Source organism: Mandrillus leucophaeus, unplaced genomic scaffold (assembly GCF_000951045.1).
Source record: "Mandrillus leucophaeus isolate KB7577 unplaced genomic scaffold, Mleu.le_1.0 Scaffold508, whole genome shotgun sequence".
NCBI lineage: Eukaryota > Metazoa > Chordata > Mammalia > Primates > Cercopithecidae > Mandrillus > Mandrillus leucophaeus.
Genome location: NW_012105453.1, coordinates 1517471 through 1531353, shown reverse-complemented (window position 1 = coordinate 1531353; position 13883 = coordinate 1517471). Strand labels below are relative to the sequence as shown.

Genomic DNA, 13883 nt, shown 5'->3' with positions numbered 1-13883 from the left:
CAGAGGTTGCAGAGAGCTGAGATCACACCACTGTGCTCCAGCCTGGGCAACAGAGCATGGCTTCTCTCAAAACAAACAAAAAAATCAAGTTTAACATTGGAAAACATCTGTGAAAGTGTATTATAGAGGTACAAAGTGTTGTTTCAAAGTGATATAATGACATATACTAAAATCATAGATTTAAAACACAAATTCCTATGGTGTGTATTATAAAACATTTTTTCGGTATAAGAAAACAGTAATTTAAAATAAAAAAAAATACTTACCAGGTAAAACATTTAAATAGTTCCTCTCAGCATTCTTAGTCTTATCATCATTTCCTCCATTTTGGTTTCCAGAATCTATTCATAAGACAATGCAATATGAAAGAACATAACAACATATGAGAATATGTTACTATAACCACTCCCAAAAGAATCACAGCAACAGCAAAAATTCACTAAGGGCATTTATGTGCCAGGCATTCTGCTACATGCTTTACATGGATGACGTCATTTAATTCTTACAAAACCTCTATAACCACAGCCCTGGGAGGTAAGTCCTACTACTATGTCCATTTTATGTATGAGGAGACAGAGGCTTGGATGGGTTAACTAACTTAACCAAGCATGCACAGGTAAGTGGTGGAGCCAGGTCTTGAATTCACATACTCAGATTCTAAGTCCTATGGTATTAACTATGCCAGTATCCTATTTTTCATCTGGGAGGTTCAGGGCACCAAGTTAACCACATATGAAATAACTTCATTAGGTAGTTGTGGTGTGGCCATCTTTATTTTTAGAATCTGAGTCACTGTTGTTGATATAACTTGTTCAGGGTTACAAACAAACGGCTAGGGGGACTAGGAATCACTGTATATTCACCCCATTCCTCAAATTTATTTCTTACCTGACTCTATATACAGTTATAACAGATAGGTGAAACTGTTTCAAATGGAACATTTTTTTTTTCAGATATTTAACAGTTTTTCTTCTTTTTTGAAGGCATGCTATTTCTTAGAAGAATAAATGTTGGTAAAATAAACATTATGATTGAACATACATTTTAAAGATCGAATGCAAATTATTTTACATATATATTTTAATAAAAGAGACATCTGAACTTTATAAGAATTCCATCAGAACTCACAAAGGCAAACTGAATATTAGCCTTCATATTAGCTGTCTTTAAGATGTTGCATATTTATTCCAATTAAAAACTATTTTGGAATCTATTTGGGAATGGCTTTTAGCATCAGAAAATCACATGAAAACAGACCTTCAAACAAGTAAACAGCAAATATCAAAATATTATAATTTTAAAAGAGATCTGAATAAAAGTAACAATATTTTTATCTAGTGACTACTTTGATAAATTGATTTATAACACCATACTTCGTAAATGCACACATTTTATAAATCAAGAGTCAGAGAGATAGAAGGCTCTGATGCTAGAATCCATATTTAATGAATTATCGTTTGTAATACAGAGCCATGTGATTGACAGGCTTTGAATAAATGTCTAATCGTAGCACAGATTATAAGGAACAATAAAGAAGGACTCTAATGTTGTTCACATGGAGTATGAACAAATAGAATCTCTGTTAAGTAAACAAGAGAGAACAGTTCATAGTCCATTTCCCTTTCCATATTTTCATGGCAATGCCTTGTTTAGTAATAGCAAGAAGATGGCCAGTTTTATTTTTTTTAAAACGTATATAAAATGTACATAAACATTTTTGGCTTTTTATCACGGACCACAGAAATACAAAGATGTTAATATAACAACCATAGTAAGAAAAATAATGGAATGTCTTAGAATAAACAATTGCATATCAGGATGTAAACGTGCAGAACAAATACGTAGGTGTGCACAGAAAAAGATGGAGAAGGTATTTTCACAAAGTTCTTCTGTAACAACATGCAGCTTTCTTTAAGAAAGTCTTTTATAAACCTACTTGCATCACTGACTCACTGAAACCACAAAGTAGTTGCTTGAACAAGAACAAAATAAAGTCATGATATACATGCACTGCCTTAGCCATATGTGGTTTAAAAACTTCCTGTCATTGACTGCACACTTTCTATCTCTCATAAATATACTTAGAATCCTCCTCCTCCTTCCACACCTGTCATGATCTCAATCTTCACGCTTTTAGTCACTACTAAGAATAATGTTAAAATGTTTCTGATCACATCATTGCTAGTTTGTATGAGAAGAAGGAAGCTATTTTTACGTAATATGGATATGAGTTCTTTTGGCGAGGGTTGATAAAAGTAATAACAATTGGTAGAAGAAGAAGAGAGTATACCAAGATATTCTGAAAGGTTTTGTTAGGATATACTTCTATAGGGATTTTCTAATACTCAGCTGGCTCTGTTATATATAACACATATTGCCACAGCAAACCCTCAACTGCCTTTAGTGGGAATATAAACTGGTAGAAATACTACACAGAGTAATTGCCAATGCTATGAAAATTATAAACTTTAACCTGGCAATTTAGGAATCTCTTCTGTAGATATGCTTACTGCTCACACACATGCACATTTATTCATATGCAAGGTTATTTACCATTACTAGGCATCACTACTTATAATAACAAAAAATAAGGAATAGATCAAATGTCTATTAGTAGGGGACTGATTAATAACAGGATATCCTGCAATGGACTACTATGCAACAGCATAAAAGCATGAGGATGGTCTTTATGGACTGATACGAAATGATCTCCAAGATAAATTACTCGGTGAAAAAGGCAGAGTACAGAATAGTGTTACGTAGAAAGCTGCCATTTATGTAAAAAAGGAAAATAAACAAGTACACGCATACACTTGCTTATACATACATAAACATCTGTCTGCAAGGGACATGTGTGATAGCACTGGCTGCCTCTGAAGAGGGAAACTGGATGGCTGGGAACAGAGGGACACTTTCACTGTATGCTCTTTTGTATAGTTTGAATTGTGAATCTTCAGAATGTTTGACCTATTTAAAGAATGATTAAAAACATATAAACCATTCTTTTAAAGTTTATTGAATAGATAAAGAAACTGTAGTGAACCCTAGTCAAGTTATGACTAGATAGCCACATTCTAGCTACAGGAGAAAGGAAAGAATTCTATAATTTCTGGGAGAGAGGAAGATGGGAGAGGGGAACAAAGACCCTTCAGAAAGGTCTTCCTTATACCAAGCAAAGATATAATATCTCTCTGCTACTGTACAACAAAAATACATGCACGTGAAATACTATAATGGTTTCTTTTAAACACAGCAGGTGAAAACAAAGACAAGAAAGAAAGAAAAAAGCATTCAAAAGTACCAAACGCAGATTTAAAGGAGAAGACAGCCCCAATTTTAAAGCCTACCATGTTTTATTTCCTGGGCACCAACATCAGGTTTTTATAAGAAATAATAAAAATACTGGCCAGGTGCAGTGGTTCACGCCTGTAATCCCAGCATTTTGGGAGGCCAAGGCGGATGGATCACATGAGGCCAGGAGTTTGAGACCAGCCTGGCCAACATGGCAAAACCCTATCTCCATTAAAAATATAAAAATTAGCCAGGCATGGTGGTACACACCTGTAATCCCAGCTACTCAGGAGGCTGAGGCACGAGAATTGCTTGAGCCCAGGAGGCAGAGGTTGCGGGGACTGAGATCGCGCCACTGCACTCCAGCCTGGATGACAGAGTGAGACTCTGTCTCAAAAAAAAAAAAAAGAAAAAAAGGAGAAATAATAAAATACTGTGTATGCATTCAAGCCAGACAAGAGGATGTTTGTGATTTTATATCTGTGATATATGAAATAAAAGAAAAACACAACTTAAAACATATTTGAAATGACTATTACCCTAATATTTAGGTCCTGACTAAACAAACCAATGGTACCAATTTAATTTACAAAGAAAACACTCTTTAAACTTTCATTTTTCAATTAAAAAACAGCTAAATTACTCTGGGATTTGAGCCAGAGATTTTTCTTTTACCTGACTTCCCTTAACCCTCTTCCTATGTATAGATAGAAAGCTTCTGAAGAAAGATGCCATTAACTTTTCAATAGCTTTAAAAACCATTTCCAGGATGGAGGTTTCTTAAAAAAATTAAAAACAGAACTATCTTATGATCCAGCAACTCCACTTTAGGGTATATATCCAAAGGAAATGAAATTAGTATCTTAAAGAGTTATCTCCATTTTGGCATTAGTCGCAATAATCAAGATATTAAAAACACACCTAAATGTGCACACATACACAAACAGACACATAATGGAATATTATTCAGCCGTAAAAAAGAAAATCCTGCCATTTGCAACCACATGGATGGACCTGGAGGATGCTAAGTGAAATAAGCCAGACACAGAAAAATAAATATTATATCATCTCACTTATACATGGAACCTAAAATAGTTGAACTCACATTGGTAGAGAGTAGAAGGTGGTTACCAGGGCTGGGGCGGGGGGAAATGGGGAGATTTTTGTCAAGGGGTACAAAGTTTCAGCCACACGGATGGATAAGTTCTGGAAATATAATGTATGACAATGTGATTATATTTAACAATATTCTAGTGTATACTTGAAATTCATTAAGAGGGCAGATCTTAAGTGTTCTCACCATGGACACAAAAAAGTGGTAACGATCTGAGGTAATAAATATGCTAATCCATTTGAAGTAATTATTTTACAATATCTGTGCACATTGAATCATCAAATTGTATACCTCAAATATATACAATATTGTCAAATATATCTCAATAAATTAAAAAAATTTTTCCTGTAAATTTCCTAAATACAAAGAATCTTATGTTATGGATAAATATAGAAAAAGCAGTCATTTGAGGATACAGAGTTTTTTTTTTTTAAGAACCAAAAATAATTCATTTAACTGACTTCATGCTACTTAAGCCAAAGATATAACATACAAAAAGTGTATATTTTGTGCTACCTTTTAGTCTACGTTTCCAATCCCCTCTGTAGTAATAATTACGTCCACTTTAAAGATATAGAACTTGGATCAAAAGATCACCAACTTTCCACCGAGTGCCTACTTCAAGTATAACTATAGTACTGAAATTTAACAATAGTTTTCACCAAGAACCTTGAAGAAAATCATTCCCTTAAAAAAGAAAATTAGGCACAGAGTTCAAGCTTCTGAAGATCTGGATTTATATCCAAAGTAATAGAAATCATTCTATATAAAGATACATGCACACGCATGTTCTTCGCAGCACTATTCACAATAGCGAAGACATGGAATCAACCCTAATGCCCATTAATGATAGACTGGATAAAGAAAATGTGGGACACATACACCATGGAATACTGTGCAGGTATAAAAGGGAATGAGATCATATCCTTTGCAGGGACATGGATGGAGCTGGAAACTGTTATCCTCAGCAAACTAATGCAGGAACAGAAGACCAAACACCACATGTTCTCACTTATAAATGGGAGCTGAACGATCAGAACACATGGACGCATGGTGGGGAACAATACGCACCGGGGCCTATTGGGAGAAGGGAAGAACATCAGGAAGAACAGCTAATAGACAGTGGGCTTAATACCTAGGCGATGGGTTGACAGGTGCAGCAAACCACCATGCACACGTTTACCTATGTAACAAACCTGTGCATCCTGTACAGGTACCCTGGAACTTAAAATAAAAGTTGAAGGAAAAAAAAAAACCCCAAAAACCAAAAATATATTTTGATGTTCTTTTTAAAGAAAAAAAAAAACTTAAAAAATCTTAAATTTTGTTTTTAATTTCCCTCTATCTTCCACCAATATAATTTTCTATATGATCTTAATAATGATCCATATACTATTACAGTGGTTACAGACAGAATGTAATAAAAGTGAGTTTTACCCACCAAGTGATTCTTTCAACTTACTCCTGCGCTGGGTTCTGGCATAAAGTACCACCTGTTGGACAACTTCTAATTGCTCTTCAATTCGGGGAAAATGGAAGTCAGTGCATTCTTGGCAAACTGTGGCAAAATCTAAAGGACCCAAAACATTTACAAACTTCTAAATGCAAATTATCAAATATTTAGTATTTACTTACAATGAGATTTAGTAGAAACAGAAAATAATACTTATTTTTCTTAAGATTTCTTATACTTGTCCTTTAAACAATTATGCCTTAAGTTAGGGCACAGTAATTTTATTTTGATTAGAAACTTAACCTCTCACTCACTCAAAAGAGTATACAATTAAGAGACAAAGAAATGTTAATTCCAGGTCTTCTTTAAATAATACTTTGATCATAATCCATCCCAAAAGATGCTATAAAAATATAAGAAGGTTCTTATATTTATGAGAGGAAATAAATTCTACTTAAGCTTCTTTCAAAAAACAGGTATACATTTCATATATTTTATATATTTTACATTTTATATATTTACAAATTTAGAAATAATCATAAAAAGTGAGTTGTACTAAGAGGGAAGGTAGAATTTTACCTAGCAAATTTAAGAGGTAGGTTATTTAAAAAAAAAAATATATATATATACACACACACACACACACACACACATATATATAGATAGACAAATGGATGAGCTAAAAATCACCAAGCCAGGATTTGCTTCTAAACTGAAAACACGTGACTGCTCTTTTTGTTTTACCTTGTAATGAGAATTCTATAAAAACATTATTTATAATATAATAGCAAAGAAAAATAAACATCATGAAGCACTCAATCAATGCTACAGTTTGAAATAAAATAACTATGGTTGAGTATGTTTGTTTGGTCTACTTGAATGTCAAGGTGATTAAAATTTTTTTTCAGTTTCCCCACTATTCCTTTCTTTGTAAGAAAAGTGTTACAGCGTGAGATTTAACAAAATAAACGTGTGTGATGTTAACTTACCTCTTTTAATACCACTATATGAATTAATTCGATTATCTACTAGTAAAACCAGGCCACAGAGAGATGTAGAATAAAGTGACAGAGCTGTTTGGAGCCGATGAAGTTTCACACCACTTCGATGATTTCTTTTATGCTTACAGAAGTCCAGCATATCTGCTCTCAGCAATCTCAAATTATGCATGGTCTTTAACTGGGCTCCTGGGGGTAGGCAATAGTCCAGGAAAGATACTTAAGCAGCTGCAAAAAGTCCAGTATAACAGGATGCGAATCTCTATGGCAAGAATCCAGATAAATCTGTACTACAAAATAATTAAAAATGGGCCTTGCAACTTCCCATTTTAATGACTATTTCAATTTAATCTATCTGAAAAAAAACATTATATAAATATACAAAACTTAAAGCCAACAAAATATAGTCTTTCTTAAAGCAAAACATAATTTGGAATTAAAAATAACATAGGTACACTCTACTCATGTTAGGGATTTTTCTCTTACAGCATATAAAAAAAGTTTCAGTGGCCAGGCACGGTGGCTCACGCCTGTAATCCTAGCACTTTGGGAGGCCAAGGTGGGTGGATTGCTTGAGCCCAGGAGTTCAAGACAAGCCTGGGCAACATGGCGGGACCTTGTCTCTATTATTTTAAAAAACTAATAATTAAAAAAAAGTTTCAGAAGTTACAATAAAATATAACTGGAAAAAGTTAACACACTTACCTAAGTGAATGGTAAAACTTTCTTCTAACTTTCTCTGTTCCTCATAAATCCTTCCAATCGCTTCTACAGATTCTCTGAACTGACTTGGCTGAACTTTAATTTCCTCACTAAAAGTAATAAAATTATTGATATACTTTTATGTTTGTCAAAAACTTTTCTTAAAGGAAAGCTTTATAATGAGAGAAAACTGAACAGCTGAAAGTCTTGCTAATTTCTTCCTAAACTCATCCTTAATCCATGGTGACAAGTAAGACCATAAGCACCAATAGCTTCTAAACTCCCACTTGTTCTTTCATTTCCTCACAATAAATAAAGCAGATTATTACTTTCAATCATTATAATGTCAATTAATATACTGCCATTTAACATTTTTAGCAGCCTAAGAGAATGATTAAATGAAGCAATTAACTTTTACTTTAAAATCACATTATATTTTAAAATATATAATACATCCTATACCAGGGCTAGCTCTAGGCAAAATTAGAAAATAGATGAAGTGATAGCAATAAAAATTTAAAGTCAAATAAAATAAATAATAAAAAAGATGAAGTTCATTTTGATGTATACACATCCTTTATTTTCACCATTTCTTGTTTTTTTTTCGAGACGGAGTCTCGCTCTGTCACCCAGGCTGGAGTGCAGTGGCCTGATCTCGGCTCACTGCAAGCTCCGCCTCCTGGGTTCACGCCATTCTCCTGCCTCAGCCTCCAGTTTGTTTTGTTTTTTACCTCCAACATTCTCCTCCTACTAAACTGCCTTTCTCTTTGCTCTCCTCTTTATAGTTCCTGACAAGACTTCCACAAAAGAGCAATAACTGTATCATTGTTCAATTCAAACAGTGGTATGCTGAAGACTTCCACAAAAGAGCAGTAACTGTATCATTGTTCAATTCAAACAGTGGTATGCTGAAGACTTCCACAAAAGAGCAATAACTGTATCATCGTTCAATTCAAACAGTGGTATGCTGAAGATGACACAAGCCTGTACGAGTCATCCATTTCCCTCAATTTTTGGGGCTAATCCCAATAGCCCCATTAGACTCAATGACTGACTTCATTAGTAGATACGGTAAATTTAAACCTAGCCATACAATCTACAACAGGGGACCCCAATCCCCCCGTACTGGCCTGTTAGGAACCGGGCCGCTCAGCAGGAAGCAGCAGGTGAGTGAGCATGACCACCTGAGCTCCACCTCCCATCCGATCAGCGGCAGCATTAGGTTCTCATAGGAGCGTGAACTGTATTGTGAACTGCACATGCAGGCAAACTAGGTTGTGTGCTCCTTGTGGAACAGTTTCATCCCCAAACCCTCCCCGCCTCTCCTGGAAAAAAACTGTCTTCCGTGAAACTGGTCCCTGGTGCTCAAAAGGCTGAGGCCTGCTGATCAACAAAATCACACCTTTCTGGAGTCCATCAGATATGTGATAATAAGGCAACCTTGTAAACCGAATTCCACACCGGGACATATCCCTCCAAGGACGGACAGGACTTATAAGGAGTTTCGTCTTTGTTAGAGCATAGCTGAAATAGGATGCTGTCATACAAGCGGGTAAAAAGAAAGCAGCTAAAATTTTAACAGATTCTTGAAGGCCAAGTGGGCTAGCATATCAAGCTAGAATAGGTTGGAGCCACAGACACAGGAACTTGCAAACTCTTTTCCATTGGCCTCCATCAGGTATTTCCAGAAAAGACCAAAGGCAGGAGACAAAAGAGCCTTCTCAAGGGCACAGGCAGAAATGCTGAGAATCAAGATACATGAGGCTTGACCAAACTAGGAGCTGACAAAGACAACAAAGGAGGAGAAGAGTTGAACAAAGTGACCTTCCTGACCCCCAACTATGAGCCTAGATTCAAGTAACAAGTCTGCTGCTGGGAGGCAGAGGAAAAGGATGGAGACAGACTCCACTCTGCAGCTCCGGCATGCGAAGACTGCTGAAAGCAAGGCATGGAGCAGAGAGACAGCGAAAAATCCTCCTGGACCCCCAAGTGCCATTCTAAGCACAAAGTAGCACCAGTAGAAAATGAAGCCTGCGGTACATTGAAGGTCCTGACAGACACGAAACCAAACTGGGATAAAAGTGGGGTAAAAGACTACACATTGGGTACAGTGTACACTGCTTGGGTGATGGGTGCACCAAAATCTCAGAAATCACCACTAAAGAACTTACTTGTGTAACCAAACACCACCTAAAGAACTTATTTGTGTAACCAAACACCACCTATTCTCCAAACACCTATTGAAATAAAAAAATTAGAAAAATTTTAAAAAGAAAGCCAGAAAGTCTAAACATTATATGAAAGCAAGATCTCTAACAAACTTGCCAAGCATTTTCAGATTTCTCCAAGCATCGTTCCAGTGAATAAGCTAATAAAGACAGTCTAATGCTAAGGGAAAAAAAAAAGAAACCAAACTTACCTCAACTGCTAATAATAAGATGTGAACAACCTTCACATTAATACGGTTCATTCCTGGACATAAATACTATTAACCTCAGTCTCTTCTAATAACCACAATATCCAGCATTCAGTTAAAAAAAAAGAAAAGAAGAAAAATAGGCTGGGTGCGATGGCTCATGCCTGTAATCCCAGCACTTTGGGAGTCTGAGGTGGGCAGATCACGAGGTCAGGAGTTCAAGACCAGCCTGGCCAACACGGTGAAACACCGTCTCTACTAAAAATACAAAAATTAGCCAGATGTGGTGGCATATGCCTGTAATCCCAGCTACTTGGGAGGATGAGGCAGGAGAATGGCTTGAACGCAGGAGGTGGAGGTTGCAGTGAGCCAAGATTGCGGCACTGTACTCCAGCCTGGGAGACAGAGAGAGACTCTGTCTTGGTGGGTGGGTGGGTGGCGGGGAGAAGGAAAAAGAAGAAGAGACACCCAGAAAAGCAAGAAGAAGACCCAACCCACTGTCAAGAGATAAAGCAATCAACAGAAATAGATTTAGAAAGGATCCAGATATTGGGACTAAAAGAAAGGGACTTTCAAAAACTATAACCAGCATGTTAAAAGATCTAGTGGAAAGGTAGACAACACACAAGCAATTTTAGCAAAGAGCAGAAACAAAGGGAAATACTAGAAAGCAAAACATGGTATCAGACTAATGACCACAGATCAACTCATTTTATAACGCCACCATTAACCTGACACCGAAACCAAATTAAGATGTTATAAGAAACAAATAAACAAACTATAGACCAACATACATGCATAAATATATGAGTTGGTGGATATGTCATATACATACATATGTGTGAAACAATACATATCATGACCTGTATGTAAAAGCTAAAACAATAAAACTTCTAGAAGAAAAAATACAGGATAAAATCTTTGTGATCTTCCATTAGGCAAAGATATCTTAGACAAGATAGAAACCATTTAAAAATAGATAAATTGACCAAGCACAGAGGATTTTTGAGTAATAAAACTACTCTGTATGGTACTATAATGGCAGACACATGTCACTATACATTTGTCTAAACTGACAGAATATACAATGGCAAGAGTGAGCCCTAATGTAAACTATGGACTTTGAATGATTACGTCAATATATGTTCTCGATCACAACAAAGGTACCACCCTGCTGGGGGATGCTGATAATGGGGAAGACTATGCATTTGTAGGTCAGGGGGTAAATCTTAGTACCTTCCTCTCAGTTTTGCTGTGAACCTAAAAATACTTTGAAGAAATAGTCTTTAATTGATAAACTGCACTTAACTAAAATGAAAAACTTAACTCTCTGACAGACACAATTAAGAAAATGAAAAGACAAGCCACAGAGTGGGAGAATATATTTGTAAAACACATTATTGGATGAGGGACTTGTATCCAGAATATATAAAGAACTCTCACAACTCAATAAGAAGACACATTTTTCCAGCACATGAAAAAATGTTAACATAATTAGGCATCAGGGAAATGCAAAGTAAAATTATAGACATCACTGCAAAACGTACTAGAATGTCTAAACAGCAATATTGAGTGCTGATGAAGATATGGAACATTTGGAACCCTCATACATTGGTGGTGGGAATGCAAAATTGTACAGTCACTTTGGAAAATAGTCTGGCAGTTTCTTCTGAAGTTAAATGTACACTTACCATATGACCAAGCAATCCCATTCCTAGGGGAGAGGGATTACATATTTATGAAAGAGAAATCAAAACACATGTTTACACAAGACCTGTTCATGAATGTTTATAACAGCTTTATAATTGCTAAAATCTGGAAATACCCCACATGTCCATCACTGAGTAAATGGATAAACAAACGGATGATAGAGTATTACTGAGTAATAAAAAGAACCACTGATAAACACAACTCAAATGAGTCTCAAAAGTATTATGCCACCTGAAAGAAGCAAGATACAAATTGCTACACACAGTTTGATTCCATTTATGTGACATTCTAGAAAAATCAAACTACAATGAAATAAAACTACAAAAAAGGGAAATTCTGTATCTTGATTGCGATGATGATTTTATGACTAAGTTTGTCAAAATTCATCAAACTGTACACCTAAAACAGAAGAACTTTAACTTTATGTAATTTATTCCTCAACTGACCTGACTTTAAAGAAAACAAAGCAAAAATAAATTTAAAAATACTACTTTTATCAATCTCATATAGGAGTTCCACATATAGTTGTGTTGAAAACAGATCTCTCCTGCCCAAAGAAACAGCTATCAAAAAGAAAAGCAAAGTAACAAAGTCACAATAAAAACATTATTTCCTAGGAATACCTGATTTTTAAAACCAGCGGTAGCTACAGGCCAATATTTACGCAATGAAATTGATTCTAAAGATTGAATTTCTGAAACTCTAGCAGCAAAGTAAGGGATAACTTTTTTTTTTAAGAGACAGTTTCTCATTCTTGTTACCCAGGCTGGAGGGCAGTAGCATGATCATGAAGGGATAACTTTTACAGCAAAAAGGCTTTCACAGCTTCCTTAAGTCAGTGGCTTTCAATGTTTCTGACTACAATATACAGTATACATTTTACATTTTGGCTCAATACACACGTTCATTTTAGAAAGCTTCACGTATGATGCACTCTGATTTTTTTTCCCTATTCTATTGTTATTTTTAAAAGGCTGGTTGGAAAATAAGGGATGTAGAATGGTTCATAGCGGGCTGCAACAGACAGTCTGGGGAAAACGGTAAGGCAAATGAAAACCCGTAATAGTTAGATAAGAGATGCTACAAATGTCAGGTAAAGAGTTAACGATAACCTATCCATCTGTCCATCCATTCATCCCATAAATTTTTACTGAGCATGTCTTATGTGCTAGTGTCAAGAGCTAAACACTTGGCAAGCGACTGGGTATATGACCCAAAAAAAAAAAAAAAAAGACATGAGACTGACATTACACAAATAAAATGCTATTTAAAAATACTTATAGCATACACTGGCATATGCTGGAAATAGGATTATTATACTGTACTCAGTATATTTCCAACTGAATATACTTTAGTTTTTGAAAAAAATTAATTCTCGAACATACAGATACGTAGCCAGGAAATAATATAGGCATGGCCAAGCTCTAAGGGAATATGTGAAACACAATTTATTTAGGCCATGAGATGCCACACAAGTTATAATTCATGAGAAATCCTCCATGCTATTTCTGTACCTTCTACATGCTTCTGTTACTGCACATACCACTCTATACAGTATTATTTATAGATCAGTCTCTGTTTCAAGAATATAAGCTCCATATAGGAAGGTTTTTTGTTTTGTTTTGTTTTGTTTTGTTTTGTTTTCCTGCTTAGAGAGTGTTTGGCATTCAACCAATGTTTACTGCATGGAATGGAAACTAAAGAAATAAAGATAGTATTTAAATATTTAGGTGTATGTATCTAGAACATAAAACTAAAGTTCTATTTCAAACTAATCAATAACCATTGCCCCCCAAATAATCCACATAAAGCCTATAATGCAAACGGTGGTAAAAGAAGCATAAAATTATCTTGAACTTTCACTAGCAAATTAAAAATACATGCAGATGGCCAGGCGCGGTGGGTCAAGCCTGTAATTCCAGCACTTTGGGAGGCCGAGACGGGCGGATCATGAGGTCAGGAGATCGATACCATCCTGGCTAACATGGTGAAACCCCGTCTCTACTAAAAAATACAAAAAAGTAGCCGGGCGAGGTGGTGGCGCCTGTAGTCCCAGCTACTCGGGAGGCTGAGGCAGGAGAATGGCGTGAACCCGGGAGGCAGAGTTTGCAGTGAGCTGAGATCCGGCCACTGCACTCCAGCCTGGGCGACAGAGCGAGACTCCATCTCAAAAAAAAATAAATAAAATAAAAAAAATAA

The 13883-nt window shown here is 35.8% G+C and overlaps 1 protein-coding gene across 4 annotated transcripts in view; it reads right to left on the bottom strand.

Moving 5' to 3' along the window:
* Window positions 1-13883, bottom strand: part of LOC105551126 (chromosome unknown open reading frame, human C12orf4) — a 64206-nt gene that overhangs the window by 27273 nt on the left and 23050 nt on the right. For all 4 annotated transcript variants that reach the window (XM_011996281.1, XM_011996280.1, XM_011996282.1 and 1 more), the window contains exons 7-10: window positions 7562-7668; window positions 6848-7045; window positions 5847-5975; window positions 267-341 (exon numbers count right to left, since the gene is read on the bottom strand). In XM_011996281.1, coding sequence (XP_011851671.1) covers window positions 267-341; window positions 5847-5975; window positions 6848-7045; window positions 7562-7668 — 509 coding nt within the window. The remainder of the gene's footprint in view (window positions 1-266; window positions 342-5846; window positions 5976-6847; window positions 7046-7561; window positions 7669-13883) is intronic.